This window comes from Gekko japonicus, unplaced genomic scaffold (assembly GCF_001447785.1).
Source record: "Gekko japonicus isolate JY-2015 unplaced genomic scaffold, Gekko_japonicus_V1.1 scaffold243, whole genome shotgun sequence".
Classification (NCBI taxonomy): Eukaryota; Metazoa; Chordata; class Lepidosauria; order Squamata; family Gekkonidae; genus Gekko; species Gekko japonicus.
In genome coordinates, this window is record NW_015168053.1 from 1,226,553 (window position 1) to 1,254,353 (window position 27,801).

Consider the following 27,801-nt stretch of genomic DNA (forward strand, 5'->3'; position numbering starts at 1 on the left):
CTCATCGGCCACACTCTCCTGGGAGCCCCAAGAAGGCTGCCTGCGTGTGCTTATTGCTGCTTAGCATTCCATCAGGCGCTCGCTTCCCCCTAATCGCTGCTAGGAAACCGGTGCCTTTACCAGCAACTTCAGACCTGCCAGGAACAGCTAACAGCCCTGACTGCGCATGATTAGCTCATAAACGCCACCCAGGCCAGGAAGAGGAGCGAGCGCGGTGCCAGGATGCCCGGTTGCTGGGCCAGGGAGCAGGGGGCCAAGAGGAGTGAGTGGAGGATGAGGAAGCTGGGCTTTGGGGATGGGGGAAACAAGGATTCATGGGGGGGCCCTGCAATCCTCTTTGGGAAAAGTGCCTTGAGTGGGTTGGGGGGATTAAATAGTTGTAAATTGCACACACAGAGAGAGAGACCCCAAATTCTCCACAGTTTCCTTGATTTCAAATTAGATGCTTTGGCTTCATTGTTCCCCAGGTACATGCATAAATGACACCTATCTTGCACATTGAAACTATGCACATGTACACCACCTCGACTTGACACAGACACCATGTGCCACAGTACATGTAAAAAGGTAGGATAATTAAAAATAAATAAATGCATGACGCGTACACAGGTATCGAGTGCCCATTTCAGAGGAAGGCTATGAGCAGAAGCAAGATTGCTTACCTGTTTTCACCTGGAAAGATGCTTTGCGCGTGGTAAATGGTCATTTGTTGCACATACTTCCAATATAAGACGTGTTGTGTTGCACTTTCATATGCCTAGATATGTACACCTTTGTGCACACTTAATGCCGCATGCACCAACAACCAGGTATATTATAAAGCACCCGCCTGCACACTATCATTCCATAAGCTCAGCCCAGAAGGATATCTGTAAGCAGCATACACTGCCAACAAATGTATACAGACACCACACTGACTCAGCAAGCATGCATGTGATATTTGTGCATACTTCTCATGGTTCAATTACGTGCACTGTGTGAAAATACAAAGTAACGTACATGCAAACATGAGGCCGTTTTAGGCACCTGAACACTCCAGCTGTGTGCTTTGGACTGAGTTACCTGCACTAAACCATGTACGTATGCATACACAACGTATAGCTTCAAGAAGACAAGCGTCACAGAGACACGGTGGAAATCAATACATGCATGAATCACTGTAATTCACATCCCTCCGGGGTACATCCACGTGCCAAAGGCTGCATGCCTATTCCTGCCTACACAAATAACATATGCAGATGTGTGAATTTGCATGCACGAACACACACCAACTATTGGCACATTATGTTGGTTCTGAACTCACTATTATTTTAATGTCAGTTTGTATGGCTTTTTCAATTGTTGTTTGTCACCTGGTGTGAATTCGGAGCTCGGATGAAAGGATGAGATAGAAAACTGGTAAAATAGAATATAAAATATTAAAGATAGACGGGTTGCCACTTTCTGTGTACGTGGCACATAGAGTACATGTTTTTACACACACACTTTATGTACTTACTTTATGTACACACTTTTATGTACACACACACACTTTATGTGGAACAAAGTCAGAGTCCAGTGGCACCTTTTAAGTCTAAGAAAGTTTTATTCTAGGTATAAGTTCGTGCATGCACATAAAAGCTTATACCTAGAACAAAACTTTGTCAGGGGTCATTTCCTGCAGGAGCTCACAGGAGCGGAGCTCCGGCATTAAGGAGCCCAGGGGGCGGGCACATGCAACAAGCCCCACCCCCTGCTCCCAGCAGCCCTCAGTCGGGCCACAAGGAGCAAGAAGCAGCCAAGCCCGTCTTCAGGTACAAGCTCTCCCTCTGTGAAGGCAGATTTGTAGCTAGCAATCCAAAACAGTCCAGTGGAGCCTGAGCCATGGGTGTTGCCTTCTGACACACTTCCAGTGATGTCAGGGGGTGTGGGATATGCAAATAAGTTATGCTAATGAGTTATGCCTAATGAGCTCCTGCACCTCTTTTTCTACGAAATGACCCCTGCTTAGACTTAAAAGTTTCCACTGGACCCAAACGTTGTTCTGCTGCTTCAGACCAACACGGCTTACCCACCCAACACTTTATGTCGTTGCTTTATGTACACACTTTGTGTACATGTCCTTCCCTTAAAGGGTTCAGGGTGGTGCATAGGTGGGATGAGGGTCTAATTTTAGCCTCATGACCCTGCAGAGTAAGCCGGGCTGAGAGAGAGAGTCACTTGCCCAGAGCCTCAGAGTGAGCCTCGTGGATAGGCAGGTTTCCCTGTTCTCTGCCAAAGGCCCACCCCCAGCCCGTCTGCAATTTGTATAGAGTCACAACTCCGCAAACACACAGGGGGCGCTTCAGTGCCAAGGCCCCGCAAGTCGGCCTCCCTCAATTTGCGACTTTACTTAAAGGCTGATGGCCAAGGCCTGCCTTTGTTATTATGCCTCCTCATGCTCCCATGGGGGGCATCATTTGAATTTTCCACTTCCGGCGCCCAAATGTCTGGGGCCGCATCTGGCACCGGGGCGTGCAAATTTTATAACTGCCCTTTATATATATAGAAAAACACAAAGACCACCCACCCACACTGGTCTCAGGTTTTACCTGTTTTCCCCAAAGGCTTTAAAGTTAACAGTATCCATAAGCCATAACCCCACCCCACCCCACAGCGTGTGTGTGTGTGTGAAGCAAAGGCATGTGCTCATGCACCACCCATGCTGACACCGACGTTGCAGAGAGAGGCTTACGCCACACACCCAAAGTGCATGCCATTCCGCACGAACGCTGCTTTAAGAGAGACCCCAGCCCACACTGAGGCATCCTGCATGCTCAGACACGAAGAGGGAAAGGGGAGGCGAGCCGATTGGTCGGCGTGGAAAGGTTTCTCCTCGCCCTTTCCCTTTTCTGCCCGGGTCTCCCGGGACGCCCCTTGCTGGCCAGGCCGCGAGAGGGTTAAGCGCGTGTCGTGAGCTCTGAGACCGGAGGGATCTCCCTCGCAAGCCCCGGCCGGATCACCTTACCCAACCTCCCTCTCGCTCTCTCTCTCTCGCTCGCCCTCTTCCCTCTTCTGCGGCAGAGATAGGCGGGGACCGGCTCGGTTTCCCCTCCCTCTTACCAACAGTCCCCTCCACACTTCCAGGAATCACCCAGAAAAAAAAAAAAAAGGGGGGGGGGGGGGGGGGGGGGAAGGGAGTCTGTTGGGGTTTGCACAGCCACTTCCTGCCAATCAGCGGCCTGCCAGCCACCCCCCGGCGGCCAATGAAAGTGGTGACCATTCATAAAAATAAATACTCCGCCGCTCCGCCCCGCCCCAGCCACACACAGGCACGGGGGAAGGCCGGCGTGGGACTGGCCCCCGCCAGCGAGGCCAGCGCCGTTCCCGACCCGAGCAGCAGTTCAAGTCTTTCACAAAACCCTTCCCTCTCCTCTCTCGGCGCCCGCCACGACGCGGAAACGGCGCTCCTCTCCTGCGCTTATTTCCACACCACACCACACACACACACACACACACACACACCCCGGTGTGTAATTACTGGGCTAACGGGAAGGCGCGTGTTTGCTTCGAAGCGCGCACGCAAGTTCACACGCACTTCCAGGAAACCCAGGGAGAAGCTGCGATTCTTTGGCGAGAGGAAGCGGCCCTCCCGCACCACACCACACCCCTCCCCGCTCCCCCCCCCCAAAAAAAACCTCCCCAACTTCCACCTTTTCTCTCTGTGTCCCAATCCGGGAAAACAAAACACAACACAAGCAACCGGGGAGTGGAAGTCATCATTCGCACAACCCTGCCGCCCGCTCCGGTGCCCTGCTGCCGAGGTCCCGGATCCGCGGCTTTTGAGATATGGGGAAGAGATGCGGTCGGACCGGGGGGCTCTCTCAGCGGCGGGTCCCTTGAAGTGCGACTCCGTTTTCGAGCTTGATTTTGCCTATCTGTCCATCTCCGCCGCTGCTGGAGAACTACAGGCATCTCTGCTTCCATTGCCAGCCAAGGTGAGTGAGTGAACGAGGGCTGTAGTGGCCGATTTCGTATTTTTGGGTTCATGGTAGGGGAGAAGTTTGAAAGACGGGTAAACTGGGGAGGGGTTGTGTGTGTGTGTGCGTGTGTGTGTGAGAGAGTGAGTGAGGAGGGGGGGTCCCGTCATTTTGCTGACCCCCTTCACTTTGGTGGCCCCACAACTCTAGCTAACCAGCCCAGTCCAACTCTTGATCTGGTTGTCCTGTTGACTTTCGCTCCGGGAGACCCGGGTTCCAGTTCTCGGTGGGCTGTGATGTGGTCTACCTATATAGCAACTCAAGTCTCTCTCGGGCTGTTGGGTGGGAAGGAGGAAAAATCGAATCAGGCAGCCGTGGACTTGTAGGACGGAGAAGACGGGAACCAGTTTTTGAATGCTTTTTTAAAAAAGGGATTTTATACAGATTTGAAATTTGGCACAATTTGAGTGTTCTGAGGCAAGTTTCTGAATTTCAGAGACATTCATGCTTTTTTTTTTTTTTGCTTTTTGGAATTTCTGAGGATTACCGAAGTCTGATTGGGAGGCTTTAATACTGACTTTTACTGACTTCCACATAAAATATTTTTTACATAGCGTACCTCTCCAACCACCACTCACTACCTTTGCCAAAGGAAGTCCACAGCTGAGAGTGCTGGAAGGATTTTTTAAAAAGCAGATTTTTATAATCTATCCAACCTGGTAGAAAATTCCTTCCACACTTCAAATTAGAACCAGAGTGAAATTATCTTGCTGAGCACCCAAGATATTTCTCCTAACCCCTCTGGGGTACAAACGCTGTTTCTTTGCTCTTTAACAGAATATGAAATTGTTATTAACCTTTGTTTTTTTTAAAAGAAGCAACTCAAGACAGTGAACAGGCTGCTAAAAAATATTAAATCTCTATATATGAAACAATAGTAAAAGGAAAGGCAGGATGCAGGGAAAGTTAAAGTCCCACTGATTTAAGTGAGAAAGTTAAAATGCACACCGAACTCTCTCCCATGGAAATCAGTGGGGCTTCACAGCGCTTAAGAACCTTGGCTGCATCGTGCCTTATTTGATTAAAACTCCTCTTGCTTCTTGACACGCTGCTCCACCATGAAGTGACTTGGCAGGCCTCCCAGGGGGGGAGGAGGAGGGTGGGGCACTGCTCCTGGGAAGGCTTTCCCCCAAATACCAAACAGGACCCAGAGCAAAGCTCCAGGCACGTTCTTGGGCAGGCAGCTGTTACCTAGTGGCTCCCAGTGGTCTCATACAGAGATTCAGTGGAATTCAGTGGGTCACCATGCTGGTCTGAAGCAACAGAACAAAGTCTGAGTCCCGTTGGCACCTTTAAGACAAACAAAGCTTTATTCATGGCATAAGCTTTTGTGTGCATGCACACTTCTTCAGATACAATGGGCGAGAGCTTCCTTGGAGGGTGGGTTAAGTGGTCTCTGGAATTGATGGTGTAGTCACATTGCAGAATTAGCCCCCCCCCTTCAGTTGAGATGGACTGAAAGGAGGCGGGCCAGTGCAGAGACTCATGCAGGGACGCAGCAGGGAGCTTCCTCTTCCTTTCTGCTCTCTACCAGTACTCTTGTGACTTACAGAGTTGGAATGACTGCCCCCTAGTGGTATTTGGAAAGAACCCACTGTCTGGATTACAAAAGATTGTGGGCTTGGGTATGTGTGTGTGTGTGTGTGTGTTTTGTTTTGCACCCTTTTCAGACGTAAGCCTGAAACTGTTAGGGAACAATCCTGCTGGAGGAATACAGACAGACAGCACTACCTGGATTCTTCAGAAGGGATCTGCGAGCAGGATTTTGGAGGGCTGTAGCTCAGTGGCAAAGCATCTGCTTGGCATGCAGAACATCTCAGGTTCAGTCTCCAGCATCTCCAATTAAAAAGATGGGGTAGGAGGTGACGTGGAGACCTGCGATCCTGAAGCGTCACCACCTGAGTACTGACTTTGATGGACCAAGGGTCTGATTCAGTCTAAGGCAGCTTCATGAGTGTTCTAGAATCCTGTTGGATCTGAGGTCAGGCATTTGAACCAGGTATTGAAATTCTTAAATCCTAAAATATTACTTGCAAATCTCTCCTGGAAAAAACTATTTTCATTTTTGGAACGATGTCATTTGCACATATTCTTCCATGGGAAAGAATCGAAAAGGCCTTCGGTGGCAAAAATGAAATAAAATAAAAATGCACGGGCAAAGACTGTCCCAAGCAAGGAAAGGAAAGACTTAGTAATGAGGCTATTTATCATTTATAAAAGGGATTCCGGAGCCAGGCGGTGTCCAGTGAGTAGGGTGAAATGGGCAAGCCCTGGCTGCAGGTTGATAATCTTTGAAAAATGCTGATATCAGAAGGAAAGTGAGGAGGGGAGGCAAGAGGCTCGGGAGAAGGGAGCCTTTTGGGGTTGTTTAAACATTTGCAATAAAGGAGAATGTGGGGGAAGGCAGAAAGGGGCCAACAAAGTAACCTGAGGCTCAGCGAAAGGAAAGATGAGACTGCATAAACACAGAGAAAACAAAACAGACGATAGGAGGCCAAAGAGCCAAAGGAAAACATAGTATTTTTTACTGGAGCTGATAAGGAGATGGAAGGGAGTGTTATCGGAAGGGAAACGTGAGCAAAAGAAGACCCAGGGGAATCCAGATGAGCGACAGAGTTGAGACGGGGTGGGGGCTGAGCAAGAGGCAAACCAGAAAGGAGAGAACAGCAGAAGTCAAGCCAGGAAAGAATAAGATCACAAGTCAGCACATTATTATTTTTTTAAAACCAGAACTTTTTTATTTTTTCAATATAACTTGCACTCATAAAATCGAGCAATAACATCATAAGTATAAAAATAAACTTACAAGTCAGCATATTTGAAGAAGGACCCGTCGCGGTATTTAGGAGTTGGAAATGGCAAGTGTTCAGAGACACTCGAGAAGAAGCTTTCGATTTTTATACACAGGGTACTTTCGATGGGTGAGAAATGTCAAATACACCACCTCTGCCCGGTGGCCTGAAGTGGTACAGTCTCGGAGGGTCCGCTCTTAAGTTACCATGGTGGTGTAAAGTGCAGTCAAGTCACTACCCTGTGTGTGTGCAGTCCTGTCAAGTCACAGCTGACTTATCGCAACCCCAGCAAGGGGCTTCCGAGGCACGTGAGAAGAAGGGGTAGTTTGCCGTTGCCTCGCTCTCCTTGGTGGTCTCCCTTCCAAGCACTGACCCTGCTTAGTTTCCGAGATCTGATGAGATTGGGCTGTACGATGCCGCCTTCCCTCCCCAGTCACCACCATACCCCATCCCATTTAGTTTTCTGCCATACCACACCCTCCTGGTCCTCCAAAATAGATGTAATCGTGATGGGTGAGAAGCCCCTTCCTAGTTGGTACTTGCCTCTGCGCTGCGCTTTGTTTCCTAGGATGGTTGCTCTAGGAAGGGGCCATCTTGGAACTCTATCACTCCAGTCCTGTGTCCCTGTGAGACAGGTGGACTGTAAATAATGTAAACAAACCAGGATACAGGTGACCGTTTCTGTGGCCAAAGGCTTTCCTGTGCCAAAACAAGGCCTCGTGAGTGAAACAATAGTGTGTCAGGGAGAAATTTCTCAGCTAGCCTCCTTGACAAGCTAGGTTTCTATATGCAAAGAGTTCTTGGCGGAAAGAGTACAGCAGCAGAAACAGAGAGAAGATTTGGAATTTCTTAAAATTCCTGGTGGCAGCAGAAACTACCCAGTTTATAAACACAGAGTATAATTTTAAAGTGAAAACAGTCCCCCCACCCCCAGAAGCAGCGTGGCACAAGGAGGGAGAACTTTCAAATAAGCTATGCTAAAATTGCCATCTGAAATCATAAACAACCAAGTCGGCTTAATTGTGTAGTGCAGATTAGCCCTACGTTTGGGGTTGGTGCTCCTTGGGGCAGGGAAGACAGATATTTCTGAGATGACGCTTCCCTTGCATTGTAACATCACCTGTCATATGGCTGCCAAAGGCTTAGAAGGCCTAGCAGAAAGTCAGCGGTGACCCTGATCTGAGCCCAGTCCTTGCTGGACTCTTGTGTGTTTCCTTATGATAGAGTACGCAGCAGTGCTGCCGCTCTTTGGCTATCGGAAAGGGTTGAGGAGGATGGCATGAGAAGAGTGTATGTTGCCATTTTTGTTGTTGTGGCTGCCGTCCAGGGTTTTCAAGGCAAGAGACATTCAGAGGTGATTTTATTTATTTATTTATTTATGGATTTATATCCCGCCCTACCCAAATGGCTCAGGGTGGCTGACAAGCGGCAATGCCGAATTAGAAAGATAAAAACAGTAAAACAATGTCACATACATAGTCAAATTCGGTGCTCTAATATTCTACATAAAATCCCAAGATGTGCAGCATCCCGCATTGACAGCCAGCTTTATTAAATGGCGTGAGCACCAGGAATGGTATTTTCCCCATCTCTGCCGGGCGACATCTACCCCTCCCTCAGTAATAGGGTAGATGCTAAGATGGTAACTCAGTGGTGGAATAGTGGCGGCGGCGGCTCCTACTCAAAAGCCTGGTGGAAGAGCTCCATCTTGGCCTTAGTTTGGGCAAACTTCACGTCTCGGGGGCCTGGAACTTCCAGGAGGTGGAGACTCCCCGATCGTAGTGCTCTTGAGGGAACATACGGGAAGAGGCGGTCCCTTAGGTAAGCCGGACCCTGGCCATTCAGGGCTTTAAAGGTAAGAGCCAGCATTTGCCATTGCCTGCCTCTGTGTCACAACCCTGGTGTTCCTTGGTGGCCTCCCATCCAAATAGTAACCAGGGCTGACCTTGCTTAGCAGTGGAGATCTGAGGAGATAGCCATAGGATGATCAAAAGCCTGCTAGTTCCTTTTCAATGGTATCGACAAGCCAAGGGAACAAGAAATGCTGGCGTTGAACATCTGCAAGCGCTGGAATGGACCATTTCCCTTTCTAACACCAAATACGCCAGAGCTCCAACCACCACCACCACCACCACCACCATGACACTGCTACAAAAAGGACTTCCCTTCCCAAGCTGTAGAGAGTTCCAGGAGTGTGCCTTCATGGGCTCCGCTTCCTTGTTAATGAGAAAGCACTAGAAGGGCTTACGATTGGCCGGGTGGCCTTTGTTTACTTTCACATATGCAAGCAGATCATATGAGGAGCTAGCAGAGACTGCTGAAGCAGGCAACACAGCCAGGGGGCTCACATCGGATTCTGGGGGGAAACAGCAGCAGGAGTCCCGGCCAATGTTCCCTCTAAGCTGAGTTAGTGTGAGCTAGCTCACAGTTTTTTAGCCTCTGGCTCACACATTTTTGTCTTAGCTCAGGAGGATGGCTCCAGAGCAAACTAATTTATGCAGTGGCCAAATCACTTGCTCACAACTTTAATGCCAGCAGCTCACAAAGTAGAATTTCTGCTCACAAGACTCCACAGCTTAGAGGGAACCTTGGTCCCGGCATCCTGCTGCCGAGGTGGCCTGAGTAGGTAGGTCTGCATTTGATCCTGTGTGCGGCAGCCTGTCTTCCTTCCCCTCCAGCTTTGATGGCTGGAAAGGCCCTTACTTTCATCAGAGTAAAGGGGAGGGGCGGTAGCTCTGTGGCAGACCCTCTGCTTGGCATGCAGGAGGTCCCACGTTCAGTCCCCCGCCCCCAGTTTAAAGGATCAGGCTGAAAGGGATGTGAAAGACCTCCGCCCGAGACCCTGGAGACCCCCTGCCAGTCCGAATAGAGTTTGATAGACTGACAGTCTGATTCTGTCTAAGGCAGCTTCATGTGTCAAAGGCCACAGATCTCTTTTATCTGTCTCCAGAGGGCAGTGTATGCAAAACCGTTCACGGCGATCCAGAAAGCCATGCCTGAGTTCCCACCAAATATTTCTGCCTGCAGAAGTGGGTGGGTGGGTGGGTGTTGGTGCCAACCTGCCTGCTGGCAGACCTCCATCCCCCCCGCTAAGCTATTCCTAGGGGTCCCCGATCCCTCAGGAGCAGCTTTTCTAGGGGCATTTGAAGCTGTGGGGGGAGAGAGGAGGCAGGGAAGCCGCCATGGACACCGAGTGTTTTATTTGCCTCATTTATACCCTGTGCTGCTCCCTAATGGGGACCCAAAGCGGCATCGTGCTCTTCTCCTCCAGAGGTAGGTTAGGCTGAGAGTGTGGGGCTGGGCCAAAGTCACCCAGCAAACATCTGTGGCAGAGTGCGGGGGGGGGGGGTCAAATCCAAATCCAGCATTCTGGCCACACCACCACATTGGCTCTCTGCCATCTGCAGAAGTTGGAGGCGGGATCCAAGCCAATAGCTATGTATGTTTATCCTGCCCTTCCTCCAGAGAGCTCGGAATGGTGTATACGGTTCTTCCCTCATTTAGCCCTCACATCAGCCCTGTGAGGTAGGTTAGGCTGAGCAGGGCTTTTTTTGTAGAAAAAGCCCAGCAGGAACTCATTAGCATAATAGGCCACACCCAACAGCAGGAACATATTAGCCTATTAGGCCACACCCATAACATCATGTCTTATTAGCATAATAGGCCACACCCCATGCCTTCCTTGCCCAAGCACCCCACAGCTGTGGGGAGCCCGGGCATGCCTTCCCTTGGCTTGTCCTGGCGCCCCACGGCTGCAGGGCGCCTGGACAAGCCAACCCTTTGAAGGGAGGGGAGGGAGTTTAAATTGCCTTCCTTTGGCTTGCCCGGGCATCCCACAGCTGCGGGGCACCCAGGCAAGACAGCCCTTGGGCAGGCCGGGGAAGGCATAGGGAGGCATTTAAATGCCTCCCCAATCCTTCCAGGGGCCCCTGGCCTGCCCACCTCAGAGTCGCGGGGGGGGGGGGGGGGGGGGTCCGCTCTCCAGGCCTTCCCTCTGTAGCCACACACACAGAGGGTTTGGCTGTAGTGGGCGTGGCCAACTCTGAAGCCAGCTGGAACTGCGTTCCTCTGTGTTGCTCCCCAAAAACAGCCCTGACTGGTTGAGAGATTATGACTGGCCTAAAGTCAGCCCTTGACCACGACACTTTCTGCCCTGCCAGCACCTCTTGACCAGGAATTCCTCTTCCTCGGAGAACTGAACAGGGCTTCCAGTTCAATTGCTGATGATGACACAAAACACAGCTCTAGTTCACCACTGAATGTCAAGTTAGGGTTTACCCAGTGCTAGAAATCTTGTTTCGGAGAATAACAGCAGGTTTGATAGACTAAGCCTCCATCACACTGGCTTGTCCTTCCTCCAAGGAGCTCGGTGCAGCAGGGCGTTTCCCTTTCTACTTTATATCTTCACAACAACCCTGCGAGGTAGGTTAGGTCGAGACAGTGTGACTCTGGCCCAAGGTTACCCGGCATGTTTTACGGCAGAGTGTGCATTTTAAGCCAAGTCCTAGTCTGATGCTCTGACTACTACACCACACTGCCTCTTGAAGGGTACAGGTTGCCCTTCACTCAGTACCAAGCCCCCACTCCCTACTGGTGTCTGGGACTTAGGAAAGAGAGGGATTCTGGGGGTACACCTTTCTTTCCTTGGTCATGTCTAACCACAAGCAGATGGCAGATGCTTGTGGGCCTCAGAGGAGGAGGAGATTGGATTTATACCCTGCCCTTCACTCGGAGTCTCAGAGCAGCTTACACTATCCTTTCCCTTCCCCTCCCCACCACAGACACCCTGTGAGGTAGGTGGGCTGAGAGAGCTCTTTCAAGGACTGCTCTTGAGAGAACAGCTCTGAAAGAACTGTGACTGACCCAAGGTCACACCAACAGCTGCATGTGGAGAAGCAGTGAATCAATCCCGGTTCTCCCAGATTAGAGTCCGCGCTCTTAACCACTATAGCAGACTGGCTCTCTGGATGATTTGGAGCACATGAAGGAGCTCTGGAAAAGGAGAGGGGGCTTCCCTCTCCCCTCTCCCCTCTGGGGGCTCATCACAGAAGACTGATTTGGCGGGCTGCATCTTTGGAGACTTCATTAAAAACTTTTTGTGTGTGTGTCCCTGATGAATCACAGTCCTTATTCCACCTTTGGGAGAGACATTGGATCTGGCTTTTAATGTTTTTTTTCTTGGTATTCACAGTACCAAAGTTTTCCAACTAGAAGGCAGGTATCTGTCTTTGGTTCCTTTCTCAAGTTCCTAACTAGCTATGTAAAAGCTGTGGAATGAGTCTGGGTTGCCAGCATGGGACTTAATCTCAGGACCCTGGGTCCAGGGCAAGGTTAAATACTCTTTTACATTTTAAGGAAACGTATCGTTTTGTGGTCAGTTCACTAATGTGTAGAGCGGCAAATGATAGTGTAAGACAGGCAGTTTCAGAGCAAAGGAATACGGCAGCAGGGAACTTGCAACAGGATCTTGGAGGTGCAGACAGAAAGGTTTCCAAGTACACTGGAGTGGCTCTATTTTTATCCAAGAAAGGTTGGAGGACATGAGCCAGCTGCTCTGAACTCCTTGAAGGAATACAAAGCCGGTAGGTAGATAGATGGAACGCCCCACAAGTCTGGGACTCGGTCTGTCACGTAGGCTAAAATAGGACATCTGATCCTGTACATAATAGAAAGTTGGCTGGATCCTACCAGCGTGTCTGCTGATGAGAGGAAGTTACTTTTTTGACCACAAAGGTTGTGCCAGAGATCTCATGAAGTTGCCCTATACTGAATAGGCCCCTTGGACCCTCCAAATCAGTACTGTCTACCCAGACTGGCAGCATCTCTCAAGCTGAGGTCTTCCACATCACAGTGACTACCGGATGCTCGCTGGAGATTGAATCCGGGACCTTCTGCTCATCAAGCAGATGCTGTACCACTGAGCCGTAGCTCCTGTCGTGGAACCCATGTGGACAAAAAGCCGTGTGGGATTGGGGCTGCAGGGAGGACAGGAATTGGCGAAGATGGAGCAGAAATGCTGGTAGGGTCCAACCCAGCATAATTCCTGAACCACTGAACAGCTTCCTGCAGGGCTGGGGTTGAGAGATCCCCAGACCTGGAACAGCAGGGAGGAAGCCGCTCTTCACCAAGAATTCTCAAGCTGAGACGTGGGTCTTGCTGGAGAGACATGAGCAGTTGGGAGAGAAAAGTTCCTTCTTGGTGCTGCTACCCCCTCCCCAACCCTCAATCATGTATGTATCTTCCCGGATCAAGTCAGGCAAAAGGGAGTTGCTTCCTCTATCCTCTCTCACACACAATTGTACTTATGCAAACACCATTTCCTATCAGAGACTGCATCCTGCAAAGGACCTCTTCCTCTCTTAAGTTTCTGATCCTTACAGCTGCCTGGGCAGAGGCAAAGGAGAGGCGGAGGAGGCCTTGATCGGAAGGCACAGGGCTCTAGGGCTTTGATTTCCTTCCTGCACTGACCTCTCTGACCCCCCCCCCCTTTTTCAACTTTGGCTTTGTTTTGGTCGCTTGTGCCTTCCTCATTGTTCCTTAAACATCCTCACTGGCACAGCCCTGCAAGAGCTGACCCAGCTAAATCAAAGCAAAACATTGCACATCAGAGCTCAGACCCCTCTGCAAGGGCGTGCGGGGGGGGGGGAAGGAACTTCTTTCCTTGACAAGCTCAGAAGGGCAGGATGTCCAATAACTCTGGAGGCATCCAAGGGGACCATCCAAATCAGGGCACTTCACAGGAGCAACTGTTCAAATATAGGTCGCTAATTCCGAGCTGGTAGGTTTTGCAATCAGATCAGTGGGAAGGTAACAGCGTTCAGTGTGCCTTGGTGTTTAGTCATGCCGGCCACATGACCAAGGAAACGTCTTCGGACAGCGCTGGCTCTTCGGCTTTGAAACGGAGATGAGCACCGCAACCCTAGAGTCGGCTTCAACTGGCTTTCGAGCAAGGGAACGTTTACCTTTACCTTTTACATCCAAGAGAGGCTCAGGTTGGGCACAAGATGAAACATTTGATGTATTTGTAGGTTTCAGGAAAAATATCTGCACTTGTGCAAATATTCAAAATATATTGTTTTCTTGGCTCAAGAGAAGGGAGGGATACTTTGTACTTGGGGAAGGAACCCAAAATCTCTCCAGAATTCACAAGCTTGCGAGGATTTGGGGGGGGGGGTGCCTCTGTGTGCGTGTAAACTGTCTCAGATTTCTTTCTTAGATGCCCCTGCGGTAACTGAGCAAGATTCCTTTCAGCGCACGGGCAGCGCGATGGTCCCCCTGTGCTGGTGCTGCCCGACGGCACCCGCCCCAGCCATGAGCCGCATGGCCACACCTTCCTACCACTTCAAGAGTTTCTGCGGCGACTTTGAGCGGGTGGAGAGCGCCCTGGAGCGCCTGGAGGCCAGCGGCTTCTACTGGGGCAGCCTGTCGGGGACAGAAGCGAAGCGGGTTCTGACCTCCCAGCTGCCCGGAGTCTTCCTGGTGCGCGACTCCTCTGACCACCACCACCTGTTCACCCTCAGTGTCCGCACGAACACAGGCATCACCAACCTGCGCATCCAGCAGCAGGGCTCGGCTTTCCACCTGGAGGCCCTGCCGGGCGCGGGCCACCCCCCAGCGTTTAGGTGCGTGGTCCAGTTGGTGGAGCATTATCTGCGCCTGGGGGCGGTGGAAGGGGGTCCCTGCTACCTGGAGAAGGAGGGACAGCCCCCGGTGCCCTTGGCCCTCACGCACCCGCTCTGCTGCAAGGTGCCCACTTTGCAAGAGCTGTGCCGGCGGGCGGTGCGAGCCAGCGTGCAGGGCACGGGGGACACCAGGGCTCAGTTGCAGGACCTTCCCGTGCCCCGGGGACTGCTGAACTCTCTGTGCAGCTAAGAGGGAGGAGGATGTTGCCCCCTCTAAGCGCCTGCAACGCCGGCAGGGTCTTTCCTTTCAAACATTCCGTGTACAGTACGCGGCTGCAAGCAAGCAAGCAGGGTTGTGCCGGGGGTGCCTGTTCATTATTATCTTCATGGAATAAACGGACTGGCGTAGGTCCAGCTCTTCATTCATCCAAAAGAAAAAAAATTGCCCTCATCTTATTGTGGTGGTATCGCCTCTGACCCAGAGCACCAGAAGCAGAAAGCAAGAGTAGTCTGTTCAAGGGGGGGGGGGGGGGTCTCCTGCCCCTCTCCCTCATTTCATTTCTTCTACACCTATTTGAGCCAAAGGAATGGCAGATGAAGCTGGTGCAGCCCAGGGTGCATTCCACACCCAAGCTATAATTACCCGTGGTGCACCTTTTAATTCACGACGTGCACATACAAAGACACTCTCTCCCTGCCCGAACACCAGAGGACTCCAGCCAGTGGAAATCTGAGAAGTGTACGTACACGTGTGAATCCTTCCTATTCATTTTCATTTCTAACAGGAAGACGATAGGGCTTGAGGCTAGTTGGGAGCGGTAGTTTCCGCTCTGGAAGCCCTGCTTTCTAAAACCAGGCTGAGAGGGGCAGGCTGAGAGAACACCGCTGCTCCCCGAAGAAAACCTGCTTCTCAGCACTGAGCCAATGTGTGCCAAATGTACACTACCACTGGACCCTTCTTCCATCATTGCATTTTTCTTTCCCCTTCCAGTCACTGGCCTCATCCGAGGTCATTCCCGTATGCCGATCGCTGACTCAGGCAGTTATGATGGGGGGGGGGGGGGGCCTTTTTAGAGGAAAAACCTCGCCAGCGGGTTTAGGTTGCATCCGGTGACCCGCTTGCATTTGTTTTTATGGTGGTTTGGCCTGTGCAAAGGCCTGGAACGGGGACAAGGCAGGATGGAACTGAGACTAGGATTTTCTCAGTAGACTTATATGCATAGGACAGAGCTGCTGTATCCATTTGGCACATTCCTAACTGGATTGGTCTCCAAGGCAGGAAGTCAAGCCCCCTCCCCCCCCAGTGTAAACAAACACTGGGAACACTTAGAAAACCCCCACACAATAATCACATGGCATCTAAACACCTCACATGCTTAACCTTGCAGTTCCCCTCACACGGAGGCTTGGTTCCGCTGATTTATCCGCTGCCGGTCTCTCAGACTGAAGGCACCAGACTGTTTTTGCTTGTTTGTTTTGCTGGCCCGCCAGATCACCCTTCCTGGAAATGCCCTGTCTGCTGCGCTCTTGCCAATCCCTCTCTGGAGCTCAGTGACCCAGGGCTTTAAGTGGCTCTGATAAAACAGGAAGGTCGATTTCCCTTCAACTCTCACTTCCAGTAAAATAACACACACGGCTTCTTGAAAGCAACAAGTTCTTCTGAGGCATAAACAGATAAGCATCCAAAAACAGAACTCCACTGACTCTGACCCCCCCCTCCCCCGGCAGCAGAAGCAATGCAAGAGAGGCCCAACCCCGGCAATTATCCTTAATACTTTTCCCCCCCACAAGTAGCATTTTAGAAGAGCTGCCGATTAAAAACCATGCATGTGTATTCAATTGCAGTTATTCCACTGGGGATCTCATTTTTTTAAAAGGGGAAACTCTACAGAATCCAGAGACTCAATAGCTCAAGAGGGAATCGGGAACAGCCTCCCTCATTTGTCTTTACTTGGCACAGCAAACCAAAATGAGGGAAGTGGGAAGGAGAGTGGAGCCCCCACCCAAGTGTCACGACAGCCTGCTTTAGCCCCACCTTCTTAGCCAGTTAACCTTTTCCTAGGTGAAAGAGAACGGGGCGTCAACCAATGCTCCCTCTAAGCTGTGGAGTCTCGTGAGCAAGACTTCTACTTTGTGAGCTACTGGTATTAAAGCTGTGAGCGGGCCATTTGGCTCCTGCACAAATGAGTTTGCTCTGGAGCCATCCTTCCTGAGCTAAGGCAAAAATGTGTGAGCCGGAGGCTAAAAAACTGTGAGCTGGCTCACACTAACTTAGCTTAGAGAGAACATTGTGCCAACAAACGTCCTTTGCACAAGCAGACTCTTAAGTCCTATCCGAGCCTCTGGCTGCAACAGAAGTGTGAGGTGTATGCAGCAGCCTTCCATCACCTGGCCTCACGCTACCAGCCTTTTCCACTGCTGTTTAGGCCCCCTCTCCCCAACCCCCACGCATCAGTTCCTGGCCTCTTCCATTCTCCTCCTGCATTCTCCAAGGAACATCCCTTAGCTGGGACAAGGACCCCTTCAGCACAATGCCAGTTCAAGCAGAGCGTGGCCACAGAGCAAGCCACCGACACCACATTGTCAGCATTCCCTTGACACTGTAATGCCTGGAATTCTTTCCCACAAATATTTTTATTGTGTAATCATAGAGTAAGGCGGGCATGCCCCCCCCCCCAATACTCCAGCTTAATCCTCCTCCTCGTCATCTCCGCCGCCAGCACCACCCTGGCCCTTCTTGGCGTTCTTCCTCTTGACACGACCTGGGCGGCCTCCACCGTAGGGTGAACGGAGGGAGAAGTCAATGTGCTTCTGAGAATCCAGGCGGACAATGAATGAAGGGATGTTCACCACCTGCTTCCTTACACTGAATGGGGAGAAAGGCACAGATGGGCAAGATCAGGCATCTCTCGCACATTTTTGCTTTCTGTATTACTGAGAATTCCCAGCTAAACCCACCCAAAAGGAACTGAACTTCCTGGGAGAAAGGGAGCTTTCCCTATCCTCCGGCTGCTAAGTAACACCATCCAGTCCAGTCTCTGTTTACAGTGCCAATAGATAAAGCCTACCCCATCTGCCTTTATTTCTGCTGACAAGGGACCCATGTGTGTCCCAATTAACACGTGGGAGAGCTAAATCACAGCTGACCTCTATGCAGCCGAAGGAACAACAGCTGTTGCTCACCCTTCAGTGCAGCTTGATTGCTTCTTGGGGCATTTTTGTAATTAGCAAAGCTTAACTCAACACTTCCTGTGCTCGATCTGAAGTGTTGCGATCAGCAGTCAGTGGGAGCTTTTCCATTATGCCACACAGTATCTTGTTCTGCTCCCATCTTGCATGATGATAAAAAAGCACTGGAGATGGCGTTTAAAGGGGGATTAGACAGATTTGTGGAGGACGAGTCTATCAGTGGCTACTAGCCATGGTGACTGAGGGGAACCCTCCACATTCAGAGGCAGTAAACCTCTGAATCCCAGTGCCAGGAGGCAACGTCAGGGGAAGGCCTCAGTCTCTATGCCCTGTTGCTGGCCCTTTGGAGGAACTGGTTGGCCACTGTGTGAGATAGAATGCTGGACTAGATGGACTACTGGTCAGATCCGGCAGGACTCTTCTTATATCCTCACAGAGATATGCTACTGGTTACCAATGCACCAACGTGCTCGTGCCTTCAGCACGCAACACCTCAACACCCAAGGTTATCAAAACCCGGTTTTAATGCTCTGCATCCAGCAGGCTTACCCACTTGCCGGCACTGAAGTGCTTTGTGATGCAAAAGATGGCAGCTGGCTAGTCGTTGCCTCTCTGGCCTGAGTGCCAAGAGCTTCGCAAGGTGTACGGCGGAACCGCAGTGAGCCTTACCGAAAACTTTTTTGTTTTTTTGCACACAGGCTCATCGGTTGAGTTAGTGGGCCATTAGGCTATCCAGGGTCCTGGTCAAGGAAGGAGCTTGCTGGGACTAAAAGGCACACAAGCTGGGCCGGTGCTGTGGCCATTCTCACACAGGCTACATACAAAAAGAGAGCAAAGGGCAAAGCTTCAGGGGCAGGTCCTGTCTTTGTGACCCAAAGGGCTGAGCCTGCTTTCAGCATCGTTCTGCTTAAGTTACAAACACTTCCCCCTCTATCTCACACTTCTCCCCCCCGCCCCGCCCGTGGCATACCGGATGTGTCTTTGGCGGATAAGCACCCGGGCATGATGAATGGATTTGGCCAGGCCCAGTTTGAAGACCTGGGTTTGGAGTCGCCGTTCCAGGAAATCCTCGATTTTCAGGCCCAGGATGTAATCCAGTTTCATCTTGCCCTCATCCAGCACCCCAATTCTGACGAGACGACGTAGCAAGGCATTGCCTGGGTAGAAAAGATTATCTAAGCAAATGGAAGGCACCCACAAACTTATTTATCCAGAGTTAGAGGCAGGGTGTAAATGGAAAAATCTACTTTCGTTTTGAAGGACTACCTTTTTTTGCCATCAAGTCACAGCTGACTCCTGGCAACTCCATGGGGCTTTCGAAGCAAGAGATGTTCAGAGGGGGTTTGCCACTGCCTGCCTCTGTTATTCCTTGGTGATCTCCCTTCCAAATACTGACCAGGGCCAGCCCTGCTTAGTTTCTGAGATCTGACTAGCCTAGGCTATCTAGATCAGGACAAAGATTACTTAACAACGTAATAGTCATGGGACATGCTTTCACAAGTGGCCGAATGTAAAGTTTAGGAAGTAGTGAAAAAGAGGCTGCTGGGAAGCTACAACCTCCAAGTGAAGGTCTGCTATGAACACCCATCTGCTACCATCACTATCATTTGGTATGCCTGCATTCAAATCCCACCACAAATAATGCAGTTGCGTTTAGCATGGCAATTACCCCCCGCCCTAATTTCCCATCTGCAAATCAGAAATAACAGTGGTCCAGACGTCAAAGAGGTGATCGAAAGAAAAATATTACTGGAATTATGATTGAGATGCTCTATTCTCCTGCACTCAAGACTCTTCAAGAGCCTTGCCCACTACGCAGATTGGGATTTGTAAGACCCATAAAGGGAGTGAATTGAAAATGCAAAACCCTTGAAGGTTCAAGTTCACTGAGAGCAGATATTGGGAGTTGTAAGCAATGCTCCCTCTAAGCTGTGGAGTATTGTGAGCAAAAACTCTACTTTGTGAGCTGAGCTCCCGGCATTAAAGTTGTGAGCGAGCGCTTTGGATGCTGCACAAATTAGCCTGCACTGGAGCCCTCCTTTCTGAGCTAAGACAAAAATGGGTGAGTCGGAGGCTAAAAAACTGTGAGCTAGCTCACACTAACTCAGCTTAGAGGGAACACTGCTCATAACTGTACAAGGCTCATTCAGACACCTGGGCCTAACATGCCACATACCCTCAAAAAGGCGCCTCTGATCCTTCTCATCCAGGGTGAGCAGCTCTCGGGCAGCTTTGCGGATCTTGGCCAAGGTGAACTTCACTCGCCACACTTCACGCTTGTTCCGCAGTCCATATTCACCTGAGATTTGGGGGGGGGGGGGGGGGTAAAAAAAAAAGTTTTACCCAGGGATCTACCTAGTTAAAACAAGGACCCCATTCCTCAAAGCGGAAAAACTCACCAATGAGCTTCAACTCCTGGTCAAGCCGTGATTTCTCAAAGGGTCGCCTAGGAGTGACATATGTCTTCCGACAAACCCAACTTCTGGCAACGGGCATTCTGGCTTAAAGAGACTGAGGCCAGGCCTGCAGAATAATCAAAGGTAGATGAAATAAGCTAAGGAGCCGGGAAGTTGTAAGAGTGGTGGACAAGCAAACAAATGAGAACCAGCATGTTGTTATTATTCTCAAATACAAACCAAACCTTCTCATAACACTGGCAAACAAAGTCTAGCTCACTACTCTTGTCTTCATATGAACATTTCCCAGCTCCTCACTTCCACACAGCCAAAATAGCCCCAGTGGCCAAGTGGTAATAGTTTAGCATTGAAAAGATGGGAAACCTCACTAGCACACACACAGAGGTCAGAATCAAGAAATGCAGCCTTGGAAGGTATGCTGAAGAGGAATCCCAGAAATTACACCAGGAAAAGTCCCTTCCACAAAATAACCAGCAAGGCTTGATGGCTTATCAGGGGGGGGGGGGAAGCTAATTCAAACAATAACAACAAAAGCACACATGGGCATAAAGTAGTAATTAAGCTGCCTTTTGTAGTTTTCTTAAGACCATGGCAAACAACTCTGGCAACACATTTGTTTTTGAGGTTTAGGGTTGGCTGCTCTTCGCGTTCCTTCTTGCAACAGAGGGAGGAGGAGCCTCTCAACCTCGTAAAAGATTTTAAATGGAAACATGGGATGTGCAAGACCGAAAGCCATGTAGACCGAGGGTTCCTATGAGAAGAATAATCAGTCGAGACCCAGCAAAAACTCACAAAAGAATGTAGATTAAAGGGGGTGCCTGTTTTAAAAACGGGGGAGGGAGGTTGACACTGTCCGTGCGGATAACGTAGTTTCTATGAGCGTCTATGAGCGCTACAAACAAACCCAGCTAAATGTACGGGCCACGAGAGCCACGCGACGCGATTCAACGGCCTGCGCATGCGCGAATGGCCAAGTTCCAGGCCCCGCGCATGCGCATAAAAGCGTCAGGCACGTTAGGCGTGAGCCTGAAGCCTCGAAACCGCATACTGGCTGCAAAAGCTCCCAATCAGCCGAACCGCAAAAGGTCATTAAGCCTTTCTCGACCGTTGACGGACCAACACGGACTTTCCCGCACTTCACTCCTGAGGCCCAACCCCACGCGGACATGCAACAACACGCTCACCTCCCAGCACCACCGGCAACCGCTGCTGAAAAGAAGGGGGCAAGTTTCGGAGCCTGCTTATATAGAATTGTGCAAAGCCCCGCCTTCCGTCTCCAATAGCCAATAGAAAGGTGCCGCTTCGCCGCCGACCTATTGGCGGCGGCTCCTTTCGCACGGGAACAGCCAATTAGCGCTTCCTTCAGGGGAGGTTGAGAGGAGCGAAGGCGTCCTTCACGTTGCCTGTAAAAAAGTCGCCATTGCGGAGCAACCGGCGGACGGGGGAGGGGACTGTCGCAACCACTATCTGTAATTGTTATTCTCGTCAGTGGTTTGGAGCTGGGGAGAACGCGGAGGAGCTCTGCTATTTTGGCAGCAACTGCCTCTCCCATTCCTTGAAGCATTTACCTTAATTTAAGGTAAAACTAATTTAAGGTCCTTAGAAATCACTGAGGTGTCCGCAGCCAAATTGCCCTGACTATTCTATTCCTCCACACATACAGAGTATACAAACCTAGAGAGGCACCCAGTCGACATACTTCCGGTTTGGTCCCCTCCCCCTTTCCAATGCAAAATAATACGATGGTCTTCACCATAGATTTTCCATGGGTTAGAGGGGTTCGCCACACGCTTGTATAGGCAAGCTCAATCTTGCCAAATCTTGGAAGCTAAGTAGGTTTGGCTTTGGCTAGTTTTTAGATGGGAGACCTCCAAGGAATACCAGGGTCATGATGTGGAGGCAGGCAATGGCAAACCACCCCTGGATGTCTCTTGCCTTGCAAATCCTACAGGGTCACCACCGTAAGTCAGCTGTGACTTTATATTTATTTATTTATTTATTTAGGCTTTTTTTTTTTACCCCGCCCTCCCTGCGAGCAGGCTCAGGGCGGCTTACAAGGGGCATGAGCCCATACATAAAACCAGATAAAACAGTAAAATCATGAATACTAATAACAATAATAAAGTGCTTTCTGTAAACAAGGCGGTCTTGAGTGGTTTTGATGGCGTCCTTTCCTCCCCATTGGGGTGGCACTGTCCAGCAGATAGTTCGAGCCAATCCCACATTGTCAGTGCCATGCAATTTATGGCGGAACTTCCAAGGGCGATTCCTAATCCCGATGGTATCCCCACCACTGGTGGTGGTGGCAGCGGCGGCCCCTATGTGAAAGCCTGGCGGAAGAGCTCCGTCTTGCAGGCCCTGCGGAACTGCATAAGGTCCTGCAGGGCCCTGATCTCCTCCGGGAGCTCGTTCCACCAGGTAGGGGCCGCCACTGAAAAGGATCTAGCCCTGGTCGCAGCAAGCTTTACCTCCCGGGGGCCTAGGATCACCAGGCGGTGTTGGGTCCCCGACCGAAGTACTCTTGGGGGTATATATGGGGAAAGGCGGTCCCTCAGGTAAGTCGGACCCTGGCCATGTAGGGCTTGACAACACACTTACACATGTTACTCTGTCAGATAAATAAAGACTCATGCCTGTATCCAAACTGGAAGAATATTTTGCTGCTAGAGCAATTCTAGAGGAACTGTTGGAGAAATGTGTCAGTCTAAATCCAGTAGGGAGCTTCTCCTTTCTGTCCATGCCCATTTGTGAAATGGGAGAAAAGCAGTTTTTTTGGACCATCTGCAGAAAAGGAGGGATCAGAAAATCTCCAATATCTGCAGATCAATAAGCATGTTTAAAAGCTCTTTGCTAAAATCAAGTGTTTTGAATCTGGTATAAGCCAGCTTCTACACTGGTCGCTTGTTGATTGCCAAAAAGTAGCCAAAACTCCCCCCCCCCACAATAAAACCATATTTAACTGGCAACAGTCTCAAATCTGCAGATATGTATCTCTCATTTTGAGCTCTGATATTGAGCTGGAGCCTCTTTCAGACACGTTTGCATCTTGGGCTGCAGACACAATAGTTTTCAGAACGATGATCCGATTTCTTTGCCTGCAAGTGGCGTGGATTGAGCTTGTGATATATGTGAAATCTGATAAACCTTAATAAAATATTTAGAAACCCGGTTGAGCTAATCAATGCTCTTTGAGATGCAAGCTACTGCAGACAGGTGCAGCATGCACATGCTCTTTCTCTAGCTAATATGGTTAACTATTTCAATATGCTAGACGGAGAGTGAATTTTAAAAGCTAGGCATTTCAACATGCAAAACACTGCCGTATCCCCTAAATGTGCCATTCTGCATTAAAGCCTTAGTGTTCATTCTGCATGCATAGTTTAATTGTAGAGGCATTAAAAAGCGTTAAAAACTTCGACTTACTTTGCTATATTAATCATGGGGAGGGACTGTGGCTCTATGGTAGAGCATCTTCTTGGCATCCCAGGTTCAATCCCTGGCATCTCCAGTTGAAAAAGGTGGCATGAAAGACCTCTGCCAGTCTGAGTAGACAATACTGTGCTGGACCAGTATAAGGCAGCTTCATGTGTGAATCTTTTTTGAGGGTTTGTTTCCCCTTCATAAAGGCTCCAGTAATGCATTAACTTTTGTTTCAGTGTTACATTCCCAGGTGTTACAGACTCAGGGTTGTGCATTTCTTCTGGTGGGAAATTTGAAAAAGGGGGGAAAAAATCACACCTGATAAGTGATAATTGCTAAACCGACACGTTCATTTTGCTAGTGACGTTCCAAACCCAAGCACCTTTGAGCATTCTGTGCATGCTTCTTTCAGCACGAATCCCTGCAGATGGTAGAGGACTATTTGAAATGTAGGAAACATAATATAAGGCACTAAGAAAGCCGTGTTTATTTCGTACAGATTTTTTATTAACAAGCTGAACTATAGGATAAAAAGGTAAAGGTTCCCTTGCTCGAAAGCCAGTCTAGGGTTGCGGTGCTCATCTCCGTTTCAAAGCTGAAGAGCCAGCGCTGTCCGAAGACGTTTCCGTGGTCATATGGCCGGCATGACTAAACACCAAGGCTCACGGAACGCTGTTACCTTCCCACTGAAGTGGTACCTATTTATCTACTTGAAATTTCTTGCTTTCGAACTGCTAGGTTGGCAGGAGCTGGAACTAGAGACGGGAGCTCACTCCGTCATGTGGCACCCGGGTCTTGAACTGCTGAACTACCGACCTTCCATAGCCTGCAGTTCAGCGTCCTAACCACTTGAGCCACCGCAGCTCAGTCTGAACTATAGGATACTTATCTATTAAGAATGGTTCTTTTGTAAATACAGCCAAAGACAGGGTTATTTGGGTCCAGTTTCAGACCTGGGATTGGGTGGCTGGGATTTGGTTAGCTATTCTGTCATTTGTGGTCCCCCATCCCCCCCCCATATCTCTGTGAAAAATAAGGGTCAGCCAGTCTTCTGTTTTTCCTTAGTAGGGTTATATTTGGGAAAAGACTGTTTGGGACTGGTCGCATATCCCAAAAACTGCTTGAGAGTCTGTTTGTTATGCTAACCTCTGTTGTTGTCTCCAGTTTTTTTAAAATATATATTTTTCTTTTACCATTCAAATGGATACAAAATGAAAAAGGACAAAGGGAAAGGTGTGAAGCATAAAACATCATTTCTTAAACACATTTTAAGGACATCGCATAACCTCTAGTTCAGTTCTGAAAGGCCTAATGCTGAGGCTGGACAGGTAGACCAACAGACCAGTATACCAGAAGCCAAAGCAGTGTGACAAGAGCAACAGGGTGGATCCAGCCAGCTTTTTATCTCAGACTTGCTGAATTCTCCTCTTTCCTACAGCCCTTTCCTCTTTGCTGAATTTTCCTCCTTCTTACAGCCTCCTTTCTATAGCCTTTCTACAGCCCCGGGATCCAGGTGGTCACAGGAGACCTCTCCACCTATTTTCACCATTGGGGAAAGCTGAATTGATCACTGTTTCAAGCTCTCTGGGGGGAAAAAATCCGTTGACTATTTCCTTCTGAAATTTGATGATCTGGATGACTGATTTACAGCATCTGTATCCCAGCTTTCTGCCTAATCACGGCTACAAAGATGGTTAACTTCTGCTTATTTAGGGTGCTCCCCCACCTCTGTACACCCCTTGCTCTGAAAACCCTACTGGGTCACCATAAGTTGGCTGCGACTTGACGGCACTTTCCACCACCACCACCACCACTTACCTGAGGTTCACACGTTTAAGGTGCTGCCTGCTAGGACAGCGACAGTGCAATCCTAAGTAGAGTTACTCCCTACTAAGCCCATTGAGTTCCAGTGGATTTAGAAGGGTGTAACACCGTTTAGCATTTCCACTGCTAGACTAGCAAGATCAGCACCATTGCAGCTGCTGCTCTTATGCTGAGCAGTCCTTGACCCCTGAAATCTCTCCTCTTGGGAGTACTTCCTGTTCTTCCTCTAGAGGGGTTCTCCAGTCCGTGCAAGCACCATCGAGAAGAAACCAGAATGTTGCAGAGTGTGAGGGAGGACCGAGATGAAGAACAACCTTTGCACTTTCAGCACCATAAACCGTGGGCTTTGCCAGGTCCCTCCTTGCCACCAGTAGGGGATGAGAGGGAGGATGTAGGATTGTCAGCTCCAGGTTGGGAAACTCCTGGAGATTTGAGGATGGAGCCTGGGGAGGACAGGGACCCCAGTGGGGTCCAGTGCCATGGAGTCCACCCTCCAGAGCATCCATTTTCTCCAGGGGAACTGATCTCTGTAGTCTGAAGATGAGCTGTAATTCCAGGGGGTCCCCAGGTCCCACCTGGAGGCTGGCATCCCTAATCTGAATCTCACTGTGGTCACCCCTGGCAGAAATGTGGGGAATCTGGGGAAATGCAAGTCTCTGCCTGATATCATTATTTTAGCACCTGTGTGTTTAAGCGCAGAAACAGCTCAGAGGAACAGGGGGTGTATTTGAGCCAGTTGTTTTTCTCAGGATACATCCCTCGAGATCTTAGAAGCAGCTTGTGGCAGTTTGTGCATCCTCTTGGGCATTGTTCTTGATGATGGCTCCATGTTCTGTTTTTTTTTTGCTTAGAGCTGGTGCATTGTTGGTAGAGATGTGAAGGCCCGGAAAAAAACCGGAAAAATTCAGAAAAAAAACTGTTTTTTTCCCGTTTTTTTCCTGAAGCCTTTTTGGTTTTTTTCCGAAAAATTGAAAAAAGAAAAGAAAAGAAAAAAAAATTGATTATGGAACATTTTATTTTAACATGATGAATAAAATATTTTAAGACAAGGTGTTCAAATATTTTCCAAATCATTTCTTACACACACACACACACACACACACACACACTTATATATGGTATCAGATTGATCTAATTTCTGTGCACTGAGGACAATTAAGTCCTAGGTTACAAACTGAACTCTCCAATGCAAGAACAAGATGCATTTCTTCCTTTAGGAGGTGCGATTGTCAGAAGAAAATAAAAAAGTTTCAGTTTTGTTTTTGCATGTGGATGGGTATTCTGTTTGTAATAATTGTTTAGATACACTATATTTTTAATATGCTAGTTGTGATAATTTCATGCCAAGTAAAAATGTCCATAGTCATATTTTATGTTCCTAAAGTAATAGAATGACGTTCAATCTAGAAAAGACAAAAGAAATGCTAATGTAGCATTTTTTTCAATTTTTCCCCCGAAAAAACCGGAAAAAACCCGGGTTTTTTCCCGAGCTTCAAAATTTCCGGAAATTTTACATCTCTAAAATTTGTTGGGGCTGACAGCGTGGGCTAAGAAATCCAGATCTCAGCTCCGCCATGAACCCAGCGGTAGTGCAATCCTAAGAAGGCCTATTCAGAAGAAAGAAATTCCTGTTTCAGTCAGTGGATGGGGACTGGAAAGTAGGGTTGCCAACCTCCTTGTGGCACCTGGAGGTCTCCCACTATCATAGTTGATCTCCAGGCGACCAAGATCAGTTTCCCCGGAGAAAATGGCTGCTTTGGAGAGTGGACTCTATGGCATTTTACCCCTCCCACAGCTCTGCCGTGCACAGGCTCCATCTTCCAAAATCTCCATGTATTTCCCAACCCAGTGCCATCAGCCCTACAGGAAAATGTTCTTAGGGTTGCAGCCTTCGAGGCAGTTTGGTGTAGTGGTTAAGTGCGCGGACTCTAATCTGGGAGAACCGGGTTTGATTCCCCACTCGTCCACTTGCACCTGGCTGGATGACCTTGGGCAAGCCTCTTCTCTTCTCTTCTCTTCTCTTCTCTTCTCTTCTCTTCTCTTCTCTTCTCTTCTCTTCTCTTCTCTTCTCTTCTCTTCTCTTCTCTTCTCTTCTCTTCTCTTCTCTTCTCTTCTCTTCTCTTCTCTTCTCTTCTCTTCTCTTCTCTTCTCTTCTCTTCTCTTCTCTTCTCTTCTCTTCTCTTCTCTTCTCTTCTCTTCTCTTCTCTTCTCTTCTCTTCTCCGAGGCCTTAGGCAAGCTCCCGTTGCTGGTGGCAAGCGCCAGCAAGTTGCAGCCGACTTGTGGTGACCCCGTAAGGGTTTTCAAGGCAAGTGATCAAGCAGAGAGATGGTTTGCCGTTGCTGCCTCTGTGTAGCAACCCTGAACTTCTTTGGTGGTCTCCCGTCCAAGGACTCACCAGGGCCGACCCTGTTTAGCTTTGGCATCTGACAAGATCAGGTTGGCCAGCATCATCCAGGTCAGGACCCACCTGCAGCTAGGAGATAACAATATTGGGTTGGACCCAATCACCTTTTCTGCTGGTGAAAAAGGAAGAGTCAC

The 27,801-nt window shown here is 49.4% G+C and overlaps 2 protein-coding genes across 3 annotated transcripts; one reads left to right on the forward strand and one right to left on the reverse strand.

Moving 5' to 3' along the window:
* The first annotated feature begins 3,686 nt into the window (after positions 1 to 3,686).
* Positions 3,687 to 14,822, forward strand: LOC107113150 (suppressor of cytokine signaling 3-like). The gene is made up of 2 exons (XM_015414416.1): positions 3,687 to 3,956; positions 14,007 to 14,822. Exon 2 carries the CDS (start codon positions 14,057 to 14,059, stop codon positions 14,660 to 14,662), a length of 606 nt encoding a protein of 201 aa, XP_015269902.1. The 5' UTR covers positions 3,687 to 3,956; positions 14,007 to 14,056; the 3' UTR covers positions 14,663 to 14,822.
* Positions 14,823 to 17,027: 2,205 nt separating this feature from the next.
* RPS9 (ribosomal protein S9) lies at positions 17,028 to 21,275 on the reverse strand. Of its 2 annotated transcripts, XR_001482609.1 has the most exons (6): positions 21,203 to 21,275; positions 20,001 to 20,124; positions 19,778 to 19,900; positions 18,572 to 18,758; positions 18,151 to 18,415; positions 17,201 to 17,278 (listed from the first exon to the last, which is right to left on the reverse strand). XR_001482609.1 is itself a non-coding variant. In XM_015414405.1 (5 exons), the coding sequence occupies exons 2-5, from the start codon at positions 20,095 to 20,097 to the stop codon at positions 17,101 to 17,103; spliced, it is 585 nt and encodes a 194-aa protein (XP_015269891.1). In that variant the 5' UTR covers positions 20,098 to 20,124; positions 21,203 to 21,275; the 3' UTR covers positions 17,028 to 17,100. The 2 variants fall into 2 exon arrangements, 1 of the variants encoding a protein (XP_015269891.1); XM_015414405.1 differs by lacking the exon at positions 18,151 to 18,415 and having other exon boundaries at positions 17,028 to 17,278.
* Between the last annotated feature and the right edge of the window lie 6,526 nt (positions 21,276 to 27,801).

Coding starts and splice junctions, on each gene's coding strand:
- LOC107113150 (XM_015414416.1), top strand. CDS start 14,057: ATGGTCCCCCTGTGCTGGTGCTGCCCGACGGCACCCGCCCCAGCCATG.
- RPS9 (XM_015414405.1), bottom strand. CDS start 20,097: ATGCCCGTTGCCAGAAGTTGGGTTTGTCGGAAGACATATGTCACTCCT. Junction 19,901..20,000: donor CCAGGAGTTGAAGCTCATTG/GTGAGTTTTTCC, acceptor CCCAAATCTCAG/GTGAATATGGACTGCGGAAC. Junction 17,279..18,571: donor ATCCGCCAAAGACACATCCG/GTATGCCACGGG, acceptor CTCCCCATTCAG/TGTAAGGAAGCAGGTGGTGA.